Here is an 18,576-nt window from a genome sequence, read left to right as displayed (position 1 = left end):
CAAAAGGCTCATATCCACCGCAAACTGAACTTGCGGGAACCGTAATTAAATTCACCAACTTTGAAAAACACCCGATTGAAGCGAGTAAACAAGCAATCAGCGGTGGAACGGAAAGCAAAAAAGAGGAATCAGAGAGATAAAAAATGGAAATGCAAAATAAAGCCGGATCTCCCCTCTGCTTGCGTTGCGCACCATCTAAGTTGATTATCCTGCATCTTTATCAATCCGAGCAGGAGGAAGTATCATGTACTCCGGCGCTCCATCCATAATGAATGAGCCAATATTCAATTAAAACCGCTCTATTCATCTCCAGCTATGATGTCAACTTATTAGTATGGTCTCGAGGCCTCTGTCTGACACTGCGAGCCAGCCTTAATCATCCCGCATGTCTGGGATGCAGTCGGCGCTGCGCACACTCTTTAATTGCCTCAAAGTTCAGACGCCCTTTTGAAAGACATGACTAGAAGACTTAAAGAGACAAGAGCAACGGGCAGAATGTGGAGACGGCTGATTGTGGGAACTTGTGGCAGCAGCAACTTTTTAAAGCCTCATTTTTATTGACTTTATATGAAGCCCTTAAACGCGCTGAATAAATCATATTGTCTCTGCGCACAGTGAAAGTGGACATGTGTGAATTTATGATGCACGCACAATCGGACCGCTTGGCTGGGACATAAAATAGAAAGGCATACATATTTTTACACATTTGGCGAAACAGAACACTAGTTTTCGAAAGCTGTAAAAAATAAAAAAAAACTACAGTAGAGCTGAGCAGTGGAATGGTGACCGCAATATATAAATATATATATATATATATATATATATATATAAAGCACACTTAGAGTTCAGCTCATCCATTAGAACTTTGAGTTTTTGTGCTATTTTCTTTGTGAATGTGCATTCACAAAGCCCAACTTTTTAACTTGTTTTCAAGAAATGTGCAAATCCGAAAATGGAGATCCATTACGAAACTTACCAATTTAACTACAAAACTGGCATCAATGCGGATGGGTGGTTACAGAAAGTTGGATAAAGTCAAACACAGTCTAGAGATTTTATGAACATCACAATAAGGCGTAATCTGTACGAAATAAAAGACACATTTGCTTTTTTCGCGACAGTGTCATCTGCTGGATGTGGCGGGACACTCCAAAATTACATCAGGTTACTTGAATGTTGCTTGTAAAACTGTGATAAGCGCAAAAGTCTCGTGTCCACTTTATGTTCTGGACTAAAAAACACTTTACATGCATGCACAATCAATCATGGGCGACCTTCAACAGAATAAAGCACGCATTCTACAAAGTCTACAGAGGATAAAAAAAAAAAACAGTGAGTTATATTGGTGATATATGTCACATTAATATTGACATTTTGGGGAAAAAAAAATTTCGGTTGAAATTTTTTTATGAAACAAAAAAACTTGGGGTGTGTGGACTTTTGCTATCCATGTATATTAGTCATCATTTTTGACGCGCCGTCATGGCCCAAAAGACGTTTCCCATGTAAACATATTAATAGCACGTATGAGCGTCACATACCAGGCTGAAGTACAGCGTGTGTTACGCAATCCTTCTCTTGCTGCTCCCATTGTTCATGGGAACTCCAGCAGAGAGAGATATTTATTCGGCACAGATGACCGCTTGCGGTGACTAATAGTGTTCATATTTTAAGACTCACAGATTGAGTCCAAACATGTGTACCACAGGAATCTCAAACAACAAATTTCCACGGCGCAAGCCATGGGAATCATCCAGTCTTGACCGAGCAGCACTTTTCACTTTTATTCGGGTTCACGGGATCGTAAATGTCAATTTGTTGAAATGTGCTATCCATGCGAAAAAAAGCAAAAGGCGGCGTTCATAGCAAACACTGCACACTGATAAGCTTGTGTGCGCGTATGAAAGTTAATTGTGTCCTTCGCTGAAGTCATTCCTATTTCCATTTCGTTGTTGGCGTCGTGTTTGACTCCAGGGGAGGATTTAATGACATCCTGATATGAAGGGCAATAATTCATGATAAGATGCCTTCGATGATGCGCTCGCCCACACACCTCCTAGCTTTAATTTTCCTTTCATATAAGTGTCTCCCGCTTAGCAGAGGCAAGTTGCCGGAGTGGCGATGGCATCATTTGGCTTCGATTTGATTTGCAGGTAATCAGTCTTGTCGTCGATTGTGTGTATCATCTCCTTTCTGATGGCAGCCACAAAGAAGAAAAGAATGCACTTGACAGGCAAAAGAAAAGTGCAGTTATTTTATGGTAACAAATTGTCGTTTCGTTGTCAGAAAGTATATTGGAAATTTATTTGAAAATATGACTCAGTTTGTGAGGTATTGTGATGCTGCACTCTATGTTTAATATTTTTTGGACCGGCTAGACTTTTAGTCTTGGAAACGCTGTGGGAGTATATAGACCAGGGATGGGGAACTGGGCAACTTTTTATTTATTTATTTTTTCGCAAACCCCAAAATTCGACAAAAAACAGCAATAACGATATAAAACGGGGGGAAATGTGGAAAAGAATTACCAGAAAGAATGGAAAAAGGACAGTTGCCCCGGCCTCCCGCCTAGCTCCTCTGTGTGATGTGCAGCACAAAATATACATTCGAGTGAGAGTAGAATTTTTTCCGAGAGAAATTAAAATGCGTGTTAAAAAAAAAAGAAAAGAAAACGTTATCAATGCTGTGGGGGGTAGCTTGGACCCGAAAAAGATGACTGATGGGTCATATTTTATAGTGAAGTCCAAATAAATGGCACATGCCTCACTATAAGATTAAAGAAGCCCACCAAGTATACATTATGCTGAGATATATAATTAATGTGCATAAGATGATAGAGAGTTCCTAATATTGCATATATTATTGAATGTTTTGGAACATGCACCCTTATTAAATGACAGACACAAGCATTGCAGAAGCAACAGCACATCAAACAAGTTACAGCAACTGATGAAAGATATAATAAATACTGATGAATTTGAATTTCAACATACTTTCTAAAAAGTAGCTTCAATTTGTGTCGTCTTATAAATCGATATGGCTTTTCCTGCACAGGATCTTTTTAAAGGACCTGCGGAAGTCATTATTGAATACGGTGTATATGAGCGGGTTTAGGGAGCTGTTGCAGTAGCCCAACCAGAAGAACATTTTGAAGAGCGTCTCGGGCACGCAGCACGCACACACGGCCGTGAGCGTGTACGTGAAGAAGAAGGGGAGCCAGCATAAGACGAACACTCCCACCACCACGGCCAGCACCAATGTGAAGCGTCTCTCTCTGCGCTGTCTTGCCTTCCAATGGCTGGAGTTCGCCTGCGGTTTCGGGGCGACTTCTCTTGGTTTTTCGGGGTCCCACTTGGGCATCCGAGCGGGTCGCCTCTTTTTCAGGGAACACAAGGTTATTTCGTGACCGTCAGATGACGATTCATCCGCTAACTCCCCGTTGACCTCGGCTTCCTCACGCTCTGGGCGTTCGTTTTCTCGTGACCTTTCACCCGGCGGGGCTCTTGTCCTCTGCTTGGCCACCTGGTAGATCCTCACGTAGACCAGGACCATGATGACGCAGGGCGCGAAGAAGGAGGCAATGCTGGAGAAGATAATGTACCACTTCTCATCGTTTATTTTACACTGCGGTCGGTCCTCTTGGCCCTCGTCTCGTTTCATGGTGATCAGCGGCGGGAAGGAGATAATCGCCGCCAGCACCCAAACAATTAAGATAGTGCATTTGATCCGGTGCGGCGTCCTTCTCAGGTTGTACTCAATGGCTCGTGTGATGGACCAGTATCGGTCCAGGCTTATAGCACACAGGTGGACGATGGACGATGTGCAGAAAAACACATCCAACGCCAGGTAGATTTCACACCACACCTTGCCAAAGTACCAGTAATTCATCAGCTCATTGGCCAGGGAGAAGGGCATCACCGACGTGGCCACCAGGATGTCGGCACACGCCAGAGAAAGCAGGAATAAGTTCTGGGGGGCTCTGAGGGCACGGCTGGTCGTCACGGCGATGACCACCATGACGTTGCCAAAGACGGTCAGCAGGATGAGGACGCCCACCAGGAGGGTGAGAGGCGCAGAGGTCTGAGCGGTGTACGGGTGCCGAGCCGCCGCGGTCTCATCGGTCAAGTTTAGGCAGTCCATTGACACTTTTATTGGATTGAAGTCGATTAGCTACACTTGGCATCAGTGGAAGTAGTCGTCATTTTGTTCAAGTTCTTCCGGTAGAAAAAAAATGAAAAGACAAGAAATACTACCGTGCTCAAAAGAGGAAGCGTTCCCATTCCTCCACATCCCAGCAGTTTAAAAATAGCCCCTTCAAATGAATCATTCATCCACTAACCTTTTCAAAGAAGGCACACAGAAGGAGTTCAAGCAGATGTTTTAAGCAGGTGTAGTAGACTGGAGTGGGGCTCTTTTATACCAGATGGATGTGACGCTACAAGCGAGGGGGTGGGAGGGCTCCTCCTGCTTTTGGAGGCTGCGACCAGACTGAAGACGAGTAATGACACGCGCAGTCATTTTGAAATATTGGATTCATATTTATATACAGTCACCGGCATGAGACTCTAATGAGATCCGAAGATTGCAGTTACAAAGATAACACAGCTCTGTGAGTCAAGTCTTTGTTCAATCAGTCATTCTTAATTTAGCCCATGCCTATTTCTTAACCCTAACCCAAGTTTAAAACACTACGTTCAAACACTAACACTTGCTTCTTATATTGACATATATCACATAGTTTTGCGGTATTAGTGGTCATGCAAACAAAGTTACATCCAATTTCTACGAAAATTTGGGAGCATTCAGAATTTTCCAAGAGGGTGTATTCAAATTTCAGGTGTTACCCTCTCCTGCTCCGGACTCCTGACTACGTCTTTTTCTTAAATTAAACACTTTTTTTTGGTCATCACGCGCTGAAATAATATCAGAAAATGTAAATGTAATTATATAATTACCACATTGAGGCCTACCTGTTGGTACTGGTGTACTGGTGGTGAGGGGTTGGTCTTGTTTGGGCGTTTCTAGCTTGAAATGGTTTGGATACAAGTTCGTCATACAATTTGAAAGGGTTATTCTTATATGGCATATTTTTCGTACACCCCCCCCCCCCAAAAAAAAATCATCAACAGGTGTTTGTGAAAAACATAGTGAGGCCGTTTGCTATCATGGCCACTGGGGACGACCTGGAGCTCAATCGAGATTTGTGGCGTTATCGCGAGATTTACTTCGGCAGAACAGACCAGTACGACGTCCATTCTTGTTGTTCTCCACAGCGGATTGTTTTTTGCCTTATTGAAACCGTCAGAGTTGAATGTTTACTTAATTTATACATCAGTCGCAACCACAGAGAGGTAAGTTAAGTTTTGACCATGTCGTGTTTAGAATTATAAACAGTGTACTTTTTTTCCCCCGTCGTTTTCGCTCGTGCCGCTAAGTCGTTAGCATTAGCATCTAGTGCGATGGTGAAACGTCGGCTAACGAAGGCCGAAGCTAACAGATTCGAGCAACTTTTGACGGCACTATGACGTATTAGCTCACATTTATTATTAGTTTCAGCTCTTCGCGTATCCTCTGTGTTCATGCGAAGTGGAACCACCACGTCGATTCGATCGTCAATAGCATATTTTCCGTTCCCCGTAATGTGTGCTACCGTATGCGGGCTAGTGAATTGTAGTGTGTTGAATGTCGTTCCGCAGATGTCGGAGGACTTGGTGAAGCAGCTCGGCAGCTACAAAGCTCAGCTACAGCAGGTTGAGGTTGCCTTGTCCACCGACCAAGAAAATGAGGATCTCCTCAAGCTGCAGAAAGATTTACAGGTTTGTTTATCTGTCCATCGGAACAAGTGAATGCAAGAATATGTCACACGCTCACAACGCTGCACGATAGAAATAGTTAAAAAAAAAAAAAGCTCGCTACTCCATTTGGACAGGGACAAAGACCCCCTGCAGGAAAGTTTCGAATGGACAATTTGAATAGTTCAAACAATAAATATACTGCATACTATAATCCCAAAACACTAAATATGGTATTTCAAACTCATTAGATAGATACATAATCTATTTTATTCCTCACGTGCAGGAAGTTAAATTGGCACAGTAGAAATATGCCAGACAAAGGAATTTACATACTTGTATTTATAATATTGAAACAACAAAGATCAAACATGAGAGCACATTTGAGTACAAAATGAAAAAAAATTTAAATCTTACTGATGCAATATTATACGAGGTATGTGAAAAGTGAAGTGTTATTTTTCACAGTAACATTTATAATGATAACATGATGCCTTGCACACTACAGACATAGTTTGTTCATTTGAAACCTAAACGTTTGAACAAAAACACACTTTTCAACAACACAAACATAGCCTCTGACAACACTATTCTGCGTTATGTTGCACTGCAGTAGAATTCGGCACGGTCTGGCATGTTGTGGCACTTGATACTACACCGCAGGCGTTCAGATTTAAATTTAAACTTGGCTGAATACTGAAAAAGCCTTTAAAACAATAATTTAAAATTCTGCTATATAAGTAGGAGAATGATTAACTACAATGTCGTGGGAGTTCTCTGTATACTTGATTGCCTTTATAATTCAAAATTTGCAATTAACATCTGACCCGACGCTCGATTGTGATTTCTCTTTCAGGAAGTCATCGACTTGACCAAGGACCTCTTAGCCTCACAGCCTGCGGAAGCCGCCCCCAGTGCGAATGGCGCAGCGCCGGCGCCCATCAGGCACATCTGGAAAGTGGGAGACAAGTGTTTGTCCGTGTGGAGTCAGGACGGACAGTGAGTGTCGCCTGAACCACCACAAACAAACCTGCGTCAAATGTTCAAATTCTATTTGGATCTGGTGGAGCACATCATTGATTTCTGTAGTTGAATAGAGTTTGGGTCATTTTATCTTACAGATGAAAAATTCCCCCAAGTTCATCAGCTGAATAAACTTGAAAGTTTCATAAGAAGCAATCAAAATGATTTTTAATGTTGAAATTTGGTCAAAGTTTGACCTTTTTGTTTAGTAGACACATAAAATACACAAGCCACATTTAAAACATTAACCTATTTTACTCCGCTCTGCAAAGCAGGATAATGCCTCTCACACAGCGTATTAAACCTTGAACTTCTATCTGAGCATTGCAAAATTCCCAACCAGTGTAACAGTTGTGATACTGCCGGTGGGAGGTAAAGTCGACTTTTTGGTGTGCAGAGAAAGTAATTACCAGGTGTTATAAAAGGGTAATTGCTATCTATGTGCTACGTTGTGTCGATTAGATGTTTTATTCTGTGTGTGTTTGACCTTGAATTATTGTATTTCTTCATAAAATTGTCTGCCCGATTAGTTGCCTGATTGATTGTCTTCCATTTGATTAAACGAATACACCCCCTCAAATAGAAACACCCACAAAATAAAAAATGCGGTAGTCCGAAAAGAATGTCCGTCACTGTCTTAGTGAATCGTTCATCACTTGTTATTGTGGTCCACCTGTGAACCGTACTCACCTGCTTACAGACGTGGCTCTTTTGCAGGGTGTATGAGGCAGAGATCGAGGAGATAGACCACGAGAACAGCACGGCCGCCGTTACCTTCACCGGCTACGGCAACGCCGAAGTCATCCCCCTGCAGAACCTCAAAGCGGTGGAGGACCGCAGGCGCCTCGAAGACGACCTGGGCTTGTCCAGGAACAAATCGAGGTACAACCAAAACGCATACTCTGGTCCTTGTGGCAGCGGCTCTTATGACATTCTCCATCGTCTTTGGGTGTCTAGGAAAGAGCAGGTAGCCGAGCAGCGCGAATACAAAAAGAAGAAAGCCCAGAAAAAGGTGTTGAGGATGAAGGAACTGGAGCAGGAGAGAGAGGACCAAAAGTCCAAGTGGCAACAGTTCAACAACAAAGCTTACTCAAAGAACAAAAAAGGACAGGTAACATCCATTCGACCTCATTTCCTCAGATAAGTAGAGGGCAACAGTTATCTAATGGGAATTGTATAATGTCATTTAATACATACTGGTGTATTATGGTTGCCAGATAGTTGTGCATAATTAAAAAGGACACTTATTTATACAGTATTGTTGCTGTCGGGTGCCAGGTTGTAGCCTTATATGTCCAAAACCATTGTCTTACAGGAAATTAAAAAAAAAGAATGCATGTTCTGTTGTATTGTTAAAGTTCTCAAGCTCTTTGACAATCTACACTTAAGTTGGTTGAAAATTTGTGTAGTGTGTTAAAAAAAATAAACGATCGTGGGGACTGACCAATGTTAAGCATTTGGGGGTGAAAAATGCAATTGGGCAAACTTGGGCATTTTCGAATCTATGTATTGGACGTCCAAGGTCGTTGTAAATACTTTAAAAAAATTATGGTTGTGGTCTTTAATTGGAAAAATATGTTTTATCATATTCAATTAAATGAAAAGCGTCATATTTATTTTTGTCATCGGGAGTCTTATTTACTAATGCCGATCTTGTTTGTGGCCTTAGGTGAAGCGAAGCATATTTGCATCTCCAGAAAGTGTCAACGGCAAAGTGGGGGTGGGCACGTGCGGCATCGCCGACAAGCCCATGACGCAGTACAACGACACGTCGAAATACAACGTCAGGCATTTAATGCCGCAGTGACCCCAGCGTCTCCTGTAAATACTCATCCCCCTCCCCATGCTGTATACTGAATATAACAGTGTTGTCCATTTTGTGTGTGTGTGTACACATGAAAGAAAAAAAAAAGGCGGAATTAGTTGCACACCATTGAATTGATCCATGTATGCTTTTTTCTTAATATTGTGCAGGTATTGTACGAGAAGCTGTACAAATTAGACAGGAAGTCACTGCTTTGTAATCTGGTCACTTGTTATATACAAACAGGACGTTAGCTGCTTGTGCCCAAATTCCACACTGGCTAAATGCACACCACGCCATATGGCAAGCTCAACATTTTGAAGAATTGGTGTGTGTCGCGCTGTGTTTCGTTTCCCCCCTTTGAAGTAAGAACAACAACAGCGCTGATGACCTGAATTACCTTTGTTTTGCCCTTTTTATTTCTGTAATTTATAAAAGTCAAATAAACATCCATTTGTTGAGTTTTATAAATGACTGCCGTTTTATCATTGGGAAAAATAACTTGTAGACTTCAAACCAGCAAACCAAGCCACATTTCAAGTCAGTGAGCATCTGCTGACCTAATTTGTGTGTCATGATTGAGCGACATGAACACGACCATTCAACATCGGTCATCCGCACAAATGCTGACACTTGATGAATTACGGGGATGTTGTTATAAAATGACGCTTCCTCTCATAACATGCCATCAAATGAGTCGTCGTTTCTCATTTTACCTGTGCGAGGTGCTGGTTGACTTCCGTATACGCATGAATTACAGTTTATGTACTATAAATCAAAGTTGACAGTTTCATTCGTATATGAAGTGGGTAAAAAGCACTTGTAAAATAGTTGAATTTAATACAATGATTCATGATTATTCATCATCCGGGTAATCTGCAAAGATTGAATCAAATCATGTGGATTTATCTTCGTCATAGAAAACCACTCAAGTTAAACACAGTTGGTGGAAGAAATTTATTAAGATTCCAGGGAGCTTCGTCAGGAACCGTAACAAAGTATCAGCAGGGCACCAGCAGCATGTTTTGCAAAAAAAAAAGTAACATTAAATCCCTAATCAAGCGCTAGAAAACATCAGGGCTGTGCTTTCCGCCACCCCCCTCCCTCCCCCCCGCAAACACAATTCTTATTTTTATAGTGCATTTTATACATTTCCCCAAACACATTGGGTGGGTTGGGTGAGCAGGGACTTGTGCAAGAGTCATTCACCCACATTAAGACACAATTTGGTGCTGATGGATTCACTAGCAAGGGGATAAAATGGATGGAAATGGGCGTCATTATTGTGGTCGTTTGGAACAGTGCAACAATGGGTGACGGAACAGTCAATAAATTGGAAGAATGACTAAAAAAAAAAGTTTTGTTCATGCTACAGACATTTTTTTCCATCACAACATTCAACACACATGCACTGTAGCTTCTGAAAATCATTTACATTATTATTTTTTTTTTTTACTAAAATCACTATCTTGCAAGTTGGACATTAATAGTATTAGCTTATGGACGGACTAAAGCAATGTTAAAAAAATAAATAGATGTGTTATTGCTTTTTCACCTTGTGCTCGGACAAGTACTGGATAGCTTATTACTTTCTAAATGGGTTTCAAAATAAATATGATCTGACAATGTAATGCGTTTAAAGGGGAAGTCAAGTCATTTTCAATGTTTTGTTTTTTCCACCACTTAAGCTGCAGCACAATTAAATATAGGAAAAATAATAAATACTATGCAAAATAAATTAGAACAACTAACGTGTAGAGATTTGATGCTTGTGGCTCCGACGACTAAAAGCAGATTTTGTGTTTACAGCCACATTTTGGAATGCAGACGTCGCAGCCCTCCAACAAAGAAAAGGGGTGATCATTTTTTATTTTTTTTTTTACTTTTTTTTTAAAGGCAAATGGAGCAAATGTCAAGCTGGTATTTGTGGCCTTTTTTTTTGCTGGTTTTTAAGAGGATCCATTTGATTCATTGAAGGTTAGACTTGTACCCTTTCGTGGCTCTCTTTTTGATTGTGGCTGGTCATGGGACAACAGACATTCAGGTTTAGGTTGGAGTCAAGCTTAAGGCTGGTTCTTAGGTGGGCATGGAGGGTTTGTGGAGCTGTAGGCTGGTGATTGTTCAAGTCAGGGGTGGGGAACCTTATTCGTGTCGGCGACCATCTTGAGCTCTCGATCCTGATTCAGGAAAGCTTTGCGTGTGCACAAACAGCAGCAGTCTTGATTGCGCAGTACAGTCATCATTCATATGCCACCAAATATTTTTGTTTATGTTTTAAAGCATTATGTAAAAGTAGGTGGAATTAATTCATTGATTCATTTGATATTTGATTTTTAATTACATAAGAAATTTTGCTAATAATTTAGAGCTATTGTTGATGGAATAATCAATTGTTAAAATACTCGATAGTGGCAACCCTTAAATAAATGACCAATTATATGCATGTGAGGTTTAGGTATCATTTGTGTCCACTAGAGGTCGCCATCCTTACATTCTGCGTAGTATCTGTGACTATCTGAGACTGTGTGCATCTAAAAGGTTGAGACTCGCTAGTTTAGTGATGAAGGATTCAGTGACTCAGAGTATGGAATTGGCTGGCTGTTAAATGGCTAACCTGTTAGCCACAATTCAGTTGTAGCAAACAACAGGTCGCGCTTATTGCTACATGATTCTGCAGTTACAGTACATATGGAAACATTTTCACTGCAAAAATTTGGGACATCGGGAATAATCCGCAATATGAGTACAATGACAAAAAAAATTGCAATTCAGTGAAACTGCCAAGAGTGAACCATGATATGGCGAGTGACCACTATTATATCTGCCAAACAAAGTAAATACATGCCAATTCATTTTGTATGTTGTGGGAGGAGTTTATGCAAATTGATTATTAATCAAGCACACGCAATGTGATTTATCAAACCTGAGACGAATTGTCGTGGCTGATTTTGCGTTTTTAAATAGCGAGTCTGAAAGGCAGGTGAAGAACAGCGCACCAAGTGGCCAAAATTAGAAATGGTCAGGAGAAATGGTAAACGTTTTGGAAATTTTGCGAATTTTTTTTTTTTTTTAAAGCAGACCAGAAGGAGTCATGCCTTATCACCTATGACAAATCTCCTTTACTGTGTCTGGGTCATTTCAGTGCACGTAGTGGTGGCGTCTCCCAGACCAGTTTTAAACTTAAATGTTACTTCGGATGGGCCACACACTCTGACCAAATTCAACTTCTACATTTATACAGTTGCTGGCTTCCCCAAAATTATTGGCGCGATAGATTTGTATTCTGTAACTCACAATTATGATTCTTTGCCTCTTCCAGTTACACTTCCAATTCCATCACTTCAAACTTCATTTTGCGCTCCCCCCAAAGACAGTTGAGCTCATCTCTAGCAACCGTAATGACGATAAACTAGCATTTTTTTTGTGTAGTGTGTTTTTTTGTTTTCCTTCTGTCCCGTGTATCGTAGGTTCCCCACCCCTGGTTAAAGCCATAAAACTGTGGTGTTTGGGAAAAGGGGACGGCGGAGCACAGTGCGGCGGACCTCAAGCCGAGAAGGCCATTTTGAGACTACAAGTGGAGTAGCCCTCGTCGCTGGCTGAGCTCTGCCGGCTGCTCTGGTCGTCCAGGTCGCTAGCCCCGCCGCTACTCACGCTGTCTAGTTCTCCCAGGGAGAAGTCAGTGCACTCCACATCCACTTCGATCTCCTCTGCAACACACACAAAATGGCGTTGAACCACAAATGTTAACGGGGCTGCAGAGAATGTCGTGAAAGCAAAGCCTAACCTCGGTCCGATTCGGAACGGTCGGAGTCCGTGGGGGAGCCCAGGCTGTCCATGCGGACGCGGTCCCTTTCGCCGAGCGTCTGCAGCTGGGCCAGCTGCCTCTGCAGGTACCTCTGTTCCCGCTCCAAGGTGTCCAACTGGTGCTGACTCTTCCGGTCCGCCTCCTCTAGTTTCTTCAAGGGAAAAGCAGGCGTGAGGTGAGGGCATTTGGTAAAGAATGTGTAAATAGGCGTGAGAATCAGACTACCTGTTGCGTGGTGGGGCTGGCCTATCCTCCCGATGGCCAATTTAACCCAAATGAAACTCTTGAAAACCACTTGTTTGAATTCCTTTTTGTTTATACCATTTGCGTAAAAGGGGTTTCATTTTAGGCTCAAGACTTAAAAATGTTTTATTTCTAAATAATGAAATACGTATTGTATCATACTCAAATACAACAGAATTGTACTTAAATGTATTTCACTGGACTAAAAAAGAGGTTTAAGCCAATATACAGAATTGGGCAGTTTGAACAATTCAGTGATTCCTTTGCACACCACTAGAGGGTGCCCATGTGCAATTAGTGGTAGTACTCTCACTAAAATGACCTTTTTAAAATAGGGTCTGGTGTGAGTCAGTACTAAATACAATACAATAACATTTCCTGTAGCTGAAATAACACTTAAGTGTATGTTTTGTTCTCTTCCTGTACGCCGTTTGTACCTGCTACAGCTTCCACCCAAAACCACATCAGAGCAGCACAGCAGAACCACATTTCCACGACTTCAAACAGTCAACTGTTGACTTTCGGAAGTACTTCATACTGGACACACATTATCCACAAAATAAAATATTTCCAACCACAAATCGCCCCCTCAATGTCATCCCCATAAAAGTAGACAATCCAGATAATGGCATTTGCGTTATGTTACATAACCATTTGTGTCCGTCATTTTTGTGCAAACAAAAGCTTCCAATCTCCACAAAGCAAGACTAAAAACAGGAAAGCGGCCACTAAAACATCCCGAGAGCGCGCTGATGATACACTCAACTCGCAATAAACACAAGAGTGTACAACAGGAAGGTCATGGGAAACTCTTGCGTGAGCAGCCACTTTAGACTCGTGTAAGCATTTCTCAAATGAGGGAAGTTGGAACGTTGCTTGCAGTTGGACATTGTATATAAATGTCTGGACATTGGTGGCGGGCCGTACGTTTGGTCTGAATACCACCACACACGCATACGACAAGACCATTAGCTTAATGCTAACACAGAATGGGAAATGTCATAGATGAGCTTACGAATAGCACCCATGTGGCGATGTTATAACGCTTTACGCAACGGATATTTGAGCCCAAACGGTGAAGACACTATAACATTACTCACGTGCATGTATTCTTTATCCTCAGCGTAAAATGTCTAATACTACAGCAACTAACTGTATCGCTTCCTGGAGTTAATAAAACATCCTCATTTGTGTCTACACGACCATATTAAACTGCCCCTGGTGGCCAAGTAGCACACATCGGAAGCCGCCGCAATCAATTAACGAAAGGATGCACAGACTGGTTATCTTATAACTACACGATTTTATGTTGAACAATATCAACTACCACCACACCTTGATGTGCACTTTGGCCTTGTTGAGGAGTCCCAGCGTGGTGTGCCGACTGCAGTCTGGTCCCAGAGGGATGAGCGACTTCAACCTTTCCAAGCATAGGCGGAGATGCGCTCGTCTGCGGCGGGAGGAAACGCACAAGTACACGCAAGCAGGAAATCAATTTCCCTTTCACGGATGCAGCTAAGTAAGGTACAATCAAAATATTAGACACAGCAGTGCACAAAAAGTAGTAGTACTGGCTATTGTGACTTCAACTGTATTAGCATTAGCATTAGCAACAGGACTGTTTCTCTAACCGAGATTCCTAATTCATCCTCATAGGGCCAGAGTGTCGGACCTCGATGACATCAGCTTTGTTCGCACCCTCTGGTTGGTCAGAGCAAAATTGCTCAAGTAGCAACTCACATTAATGTTAATCCATGCCTTTTAAGTATCACATGTACGAGGCACAAATGTGTTTTATTGTGTGATATTTTGTGCACAGTACCGATGGTTTCTATATGTACTATAGGTACAATCAGGTACTGATTGCACAGGACCAAGTAAATTGTACTTGATGAATAAATTACTGTATATAGGTCAAGTTGGGTTGTAATCTTTCTCAAGGCAACATCTTCCCCCTCCCCACACTTGATTTGTTTGGCAAACATTAACAGGCCATTTAATTTTGGACACAAACGCATCCTGACATTTGTCGTCTGCTCACAGCTACGGTTGCCTCGTCCCGCACCAAAGGGAGGAGGTTGTGCTTCAGGAAGGAGTCTTGTTGTTTGGAAACATGCTGCACATTTGCTGATTGGGGAAATGTCTACAAGTCCTCCAGGAACTGTGTCACTCGCTAACCGAGGCAGCGTGAACACGTCGCTAAAGGCTACGCTTCATCAAAGGTGAATTTGAAAGCTATGGGCAACAATGTCCTGGCTAAGGATCTAATGATTGCAAGGATAATTATGTTTTGCATTACTTGTCAGTATATTTATCATAAAAGTATGCAGATTTTTTTTGTGTTATTTAGGATATTTAAAATTTTAAAATGCTACTCCAAAAGAAAAACATCTAAATTCATACATATATTTTTTTTTTAATTTTTAATCTTTCATTACTCACCTATTCTTTTCCAGTTCATTGTGGGCTGACCTGCAGTGATTACAAATGTTACATAAATTATGAAAAATTATACATTTTTCCTTTTAAAAAGAAACTAAAACAGAAAAATGTTAAAAAATAAAATACAAACACGATTACATAAATACATTTGAAAAAGATGAAAATATAGATGCAATTATACAATAATTATGAAATACACCATAAGTGGCTCTTCACCAAGAACCATTCTGTTATGTTTATAATTTAAGAAAAAACATCTTGAATTTTTTTAATGTTTAAAAAAAAAAAGAGCCAAAGCACACCTGTGCAATTATAGTGCTGTATAATCAGCATTTGAATATGCCGCACCTGGGAGGTGGTCTCGGCAAAGGAAAGCCCACTAATAAAGATCTAGACATATTTGTGAACAATATTTGAGAAAAAGATCTGAGATTTGAGTTCCGCTCACGAAAAATGGGGGCAAAGCAAAAGCGTTGCATTTATATATTTTGGTTCAGTGACGTTTCATTTTGTTTTCATTATCATAACCCTCTGGTTCATTTTTATAAAATTTTAGACAATATGACAAAATATGTTGTCTTAATACATAAGATATACACAACAGGAGTTTTTTTTCCCTTAAAAAAACGAATTATTTACCTATAGTATATTGAACACTGGCTGCTTAAACAATGTCATTGGCTGTTTATTGAACCCACCTATTGTGAATATTGTCCAGTTTCCTGTTCTTGTTGAATTTACGATGTTTCTGTGGGTGTGCCAGATCATTGGCAGGGTATGCCGAAGCATAGCCATGTTCGCATTCTGTGTAGTTAAAAAAATAAAACATTTGATAAGACTACAAATTCATGTAACACAATCTGACGCACATCCACCTACATAGTTATCTAATAGCATTAGCATGTGTGTCCTGACCTCATTTCTCAGCACGTTAAAAGTATAACAGGTAAGTAAATGTGTGATATTGACATTAACATCAAATATACGGCCATAAAATGATAGTGAAAAAAATATTTACGGTACATTTTCATCCGCCATTTTCATTTTCATGCCGCTGTGTGAAATCATACAAATCCCATAATGCTTTTTTTCCGGTTGCACGGCAACGTCAAGGTTGAACTCACCCCTGATTGGCTTAGCGGCGGTGGTGAACAAGCGAGCGAGGCCAATCAGAAGGCTACAATATGTTCCATGTGGAAACCATGTGAATAACACACACACAAGGAAGCTTGGCCCTGAAAGTCATAACTGGCATTCATAATTGATAATAAGTACTTAACAATGCGTTTTTTTGCATTCTAATGTCTTCGTGTTGTGTTTTTTTTGTCTTTTTTCAACAAATAGGTGGAACAGATAGATCGACATAGTTAATTCATTAGAAAGCGCGATTGGTGTCGTATTTCACATGTATAAAAAAATATATTAAATGATGGTTTAACGTGCGTGTATGCATGAGGATTAAAACGTGCACTTACGTGCGTTTTAGCTCTTGTGGCCTGCGGGTTTAAAATAGGGGCAGATCGCAACGACAAAATAAAAAACGGACCATTGGATCAAGAGCGATATAGTATCCGCGAATTTAGAACCATTTGCATTTTGATTCACTTATGATCAGTGCTATTGCTCCCACAAGACACAAGAGCCATGGGGGGGAAAAGGTTGTCTATGGCCTTGTGTAGTGTTGTCGTGCGCGTCGCCTCTTTTGTTGTCTGCCCTCGGATCCGACCGAGGCGCGTTTACGGCACCCACGCAGTTGTGTCTCCTCTTTGCACTGATATTTTACTTACTTCCGCTGCTCTTATCCACGCTCTCGATGTAATGCGCAGCGTCCAGCAACACTTGCACGTTCTTCATGAACGTGTCCATCGCATCCGACGCGTCGCCTAGCGAGCAGTCGGACACGTCTCCCAAATCCCGCGGGTCCATGAACGCACCGCGCTCCGGCACTAGCTGCTGCTTTTTCCGCTGGTCGTCCTGTCTTTGTTGTCCCACGTACTTCACCATTTCTATCGAGGTGTTAGTTGTATTGACGGGGGCGAAGAAGCGGCCCCTGGCTCGTCGTCCGTGTGTGCACTGAGCGGATGACTGAGGCTGGATGGAATTGCAGTCCTTAGCCTCAGCCACTTGCCCTACTTGGTGGATAATCCCTCCCACTGAACGCGTGCACGCCGCATCCATTGTCAACTGGGCCACAGAACACATCCTCATGATCAATGCTGCAGAAGGGAGGGCAGCTGACGGATGAATTTATAACAAAGCATCATTTGCATTTATATATCCCAAAACGCCGTTGGAGCATTTATTCTATACGATTGATACTCAGTCTAAGCTCCATGAGCTATAGTACACTTTTTGCCCTCATTAGAAAAATAATTAAGTGCACTGGTAGAACGACTGTTAATGATTATTAACGTTTTTTCTGCTACTTGTGCCTATTAGTAGATGCAGTTGAAGGTCCATGTACTGCTTTGTCCTCACGAGTAAGACAACTTGATGACAAGTCTCCCTCCCACGTTGAAAATGCCAGGTTTTTGTGATGTAAAAAAATGAGACCAAAATAAATTATCGCAAAACTTTCCCCACCTTTTACATGACTTATGACTTCTGCAGCTCAGTTTGTAAACGTTTTTTTTCAGCGGGCAAGTAAAACTAAACAACGGAGATCATCTAGACTTCTGGTTGAAAGGGGAAAAAATGTCAGGAAAAGCCAACTAGAACATTTGAAACTCATTTGGAATTAATCACAGGCACTTTAAATGGTGTCAGACATTTTGTGACGATATTTAACTTGAGATTGAATGTGATTGGTTGATTCTAAACAGGCACAGCACAGTTAGACGAGGGTGTGCACACTTGTGCAACCACGTGATTTATTTTGGTTATTTTTACCTCCTTACTTAAAATGAATTATCTGTTTTCAATTAAGTTGCTCATTTTGGTCGTTTATATCACGAAAACCTGGCATTTTTATGTCAATTGTCAATTAAAAAGTAAAAAAATAAAAAGTAGCTTGCTAAAATTACAAAACAAATATTGTGAAATTAATTTTAAAAAAGTGCTTAAAAGACAATCCACTCCTCTTCCAAGTGTGTTAAAAAAGAAAGCAATTTGACAAATTACAATCTTATTATGATCTGCTGACTCATTGAAAGCATTTCTCACTGTTGGTTAATTTCCCATGCTGTTATATGTTTGCTCACTTTGGAACATATCCCCCCCTCCCCACCAGCCTCCTCACCTAGTGACTTCTCGAGCCAATCAAAAAGCACTTACACATCATGTAGCATCTACACTGAACCCAGGCCGAACATTTGCGCCTAATTTAAAGCAACTACGTAACCTTGAACGTGCCTTCCTTGCATCTTTGCTAAACACTCGACTGGTGATTAAGAAGTCATCTTTTTCCAGCCGCGAGGGCCGTGGAAGGACAGGAGACAGGAGGGAGGGGGTCGGGGCGGTTGTCTCGT

The 18,576-nt window shown here is 41.3% G+C and overlaps 3 protein-coding genes across 3 annotated transcripts; 1 reads left to right on the top strand and 2 right to left on the bottom strand.

Annotated features, from left to right (window-relative positions):
* Positions 1-2,366: 2,366 nt before the first annotated feature.
* Positions 2,367-4,367, bottom strand: LOC148330137 (alpha-2A adrenergic receptor-like). The gene has a single exon (XM_088304482.1). The coding sequence runs from the start codon at positions 4,138-4,140 to the stop codon at positions 3,025-3,027; it is 1,116 nt and encodes a 371-aa protein (XP_088160608.1). The 5' UTR covers positions 4,141-4,367; the 3' UTR covers positions 2,367-3,024.
* Positions 4,368-5,181: 814 nt separating this feature from the next.
* Positions 5,182-9,090, top strand: smndc1 (survival motor neuron domain containing 1). Its single transcript, XM_088305661.1, has 6 exons — positions 5,182-5,351; positions 5,697-5,816; positions 6,649-6,791; positions 7,533-7,697; positions 7,773-7,926; positions 8,485-9,090. The coding sequence occupies exons 2-6, from the start codon at positions 5,697-5,699 to the stop codon at positions 8,620-8,622; spliced, it is 720 nt and encodes a 239-aa protein (XP_088161787.1). The 5' UTR covers positions 5,182-5,351; the 3' UTR covers positions 8,623-9,090.
* Positions 9,091-9,562: 472 nt separating this feature from the next.
* LOC148330135 (max-interacting protein 1-like) lies at positions 9,563-17,317 on the bottom strand. The gene is made up of 6 exons (XM_088304835.1): positions 16,897-17,317; positions 15,808-15,913; positions 15,110-15,139; positions 14,003-14,117; positions 12,404-12,575; positions 9,563-12,326 (listed from the first exon to the last, which is right to left on the bottom strand). The coding sequence occupies exons 1-6, from the start codon at positions 17,315-17,317 to the stop codon at positions 12,163-12,165; spliced, it is 1,008 nt and encodes a 335-aa protein (XP_088160961.1). The 3' UTR covers positions 9,563-12,162.
* Between the last annotated feature and the right edge of the window lie 1,259 nt (positions 17,318-18,576).

The sequence above is a fragment of the Idiotropiscis lumnitzeri genome, chromosome 9 (assembly GCF_059441095.1).
Source record: "Idiotropiscis lumnitzeri isolate Australia: NSW breed Sydney's pygmy pipehorse chromosome 9, RoL_Ilum_1.0, whole genome shotgun sequence".
Lineage (NCBI taxonomy): Eukaryota > Metazoa > Chordata > Actinopteri > Syngnathiformes > Syngnathidae > Idiotropiscis > Idiotropiscis lumnitzeri.
The sequence above is the reverse complement of the archived record's forward strand: the minus strand, read 5'-3'. Positions and strand labels throughout refer to the sequence as shown.

Bases quoted from the DNA above. Each gene is read 5' to 3' on its own strand.
- smndc1 (XM_088305661.1), top strand. From the start codon at position 5,697: ATGTCGGAGGACTTGGTGAAGCAGCTCGGCAGCTACAAAGCTCAGCTA. The intron at 7,698-7,772 runs GTACAACCAAAA...TTGGGTGTCTAG, and splicing joins TTGTCCAGGAACAAATCGAG to GAAAGAGCAGGTAGCCGAGC. The intron at 7,927-8,484 runs GTAACATCCATT...TTGTGGCCTTAG, and splicing joins CAAAGAACAAAAAAGGACAG to GTGAAGCGAAGCATATTTGC.
- LOC148330135 (XM_088304835.1), bottom strand. From the start codon at position 17,317: ATGAGGATGTGTTCTGTGGCCCAGTTGACAATGGATGCGGCGTGCACG. The intron at 15,914-16,896 runs GTAAGTAAAATA...TTAACTACACAG, and splicing joins CGTGGATAAGAGCAGCGGAA to AATGCGAACATGGCTATGCT. The intron at 14,118-15,109 runs GTGAGTAATGAA...CTCCCGCCGCAG, and splicing joins AATGAACTGGAAAAGAATAG to ACGAGCGCATCTCCGCCTAT.
- LOC148330137 (XM_088304482.1), bottom strand. From the start codon at position 4,140: ATGGACTGCCTAAACTTGACCGATGAGACCGCGGCGGCTCGGCACCCG.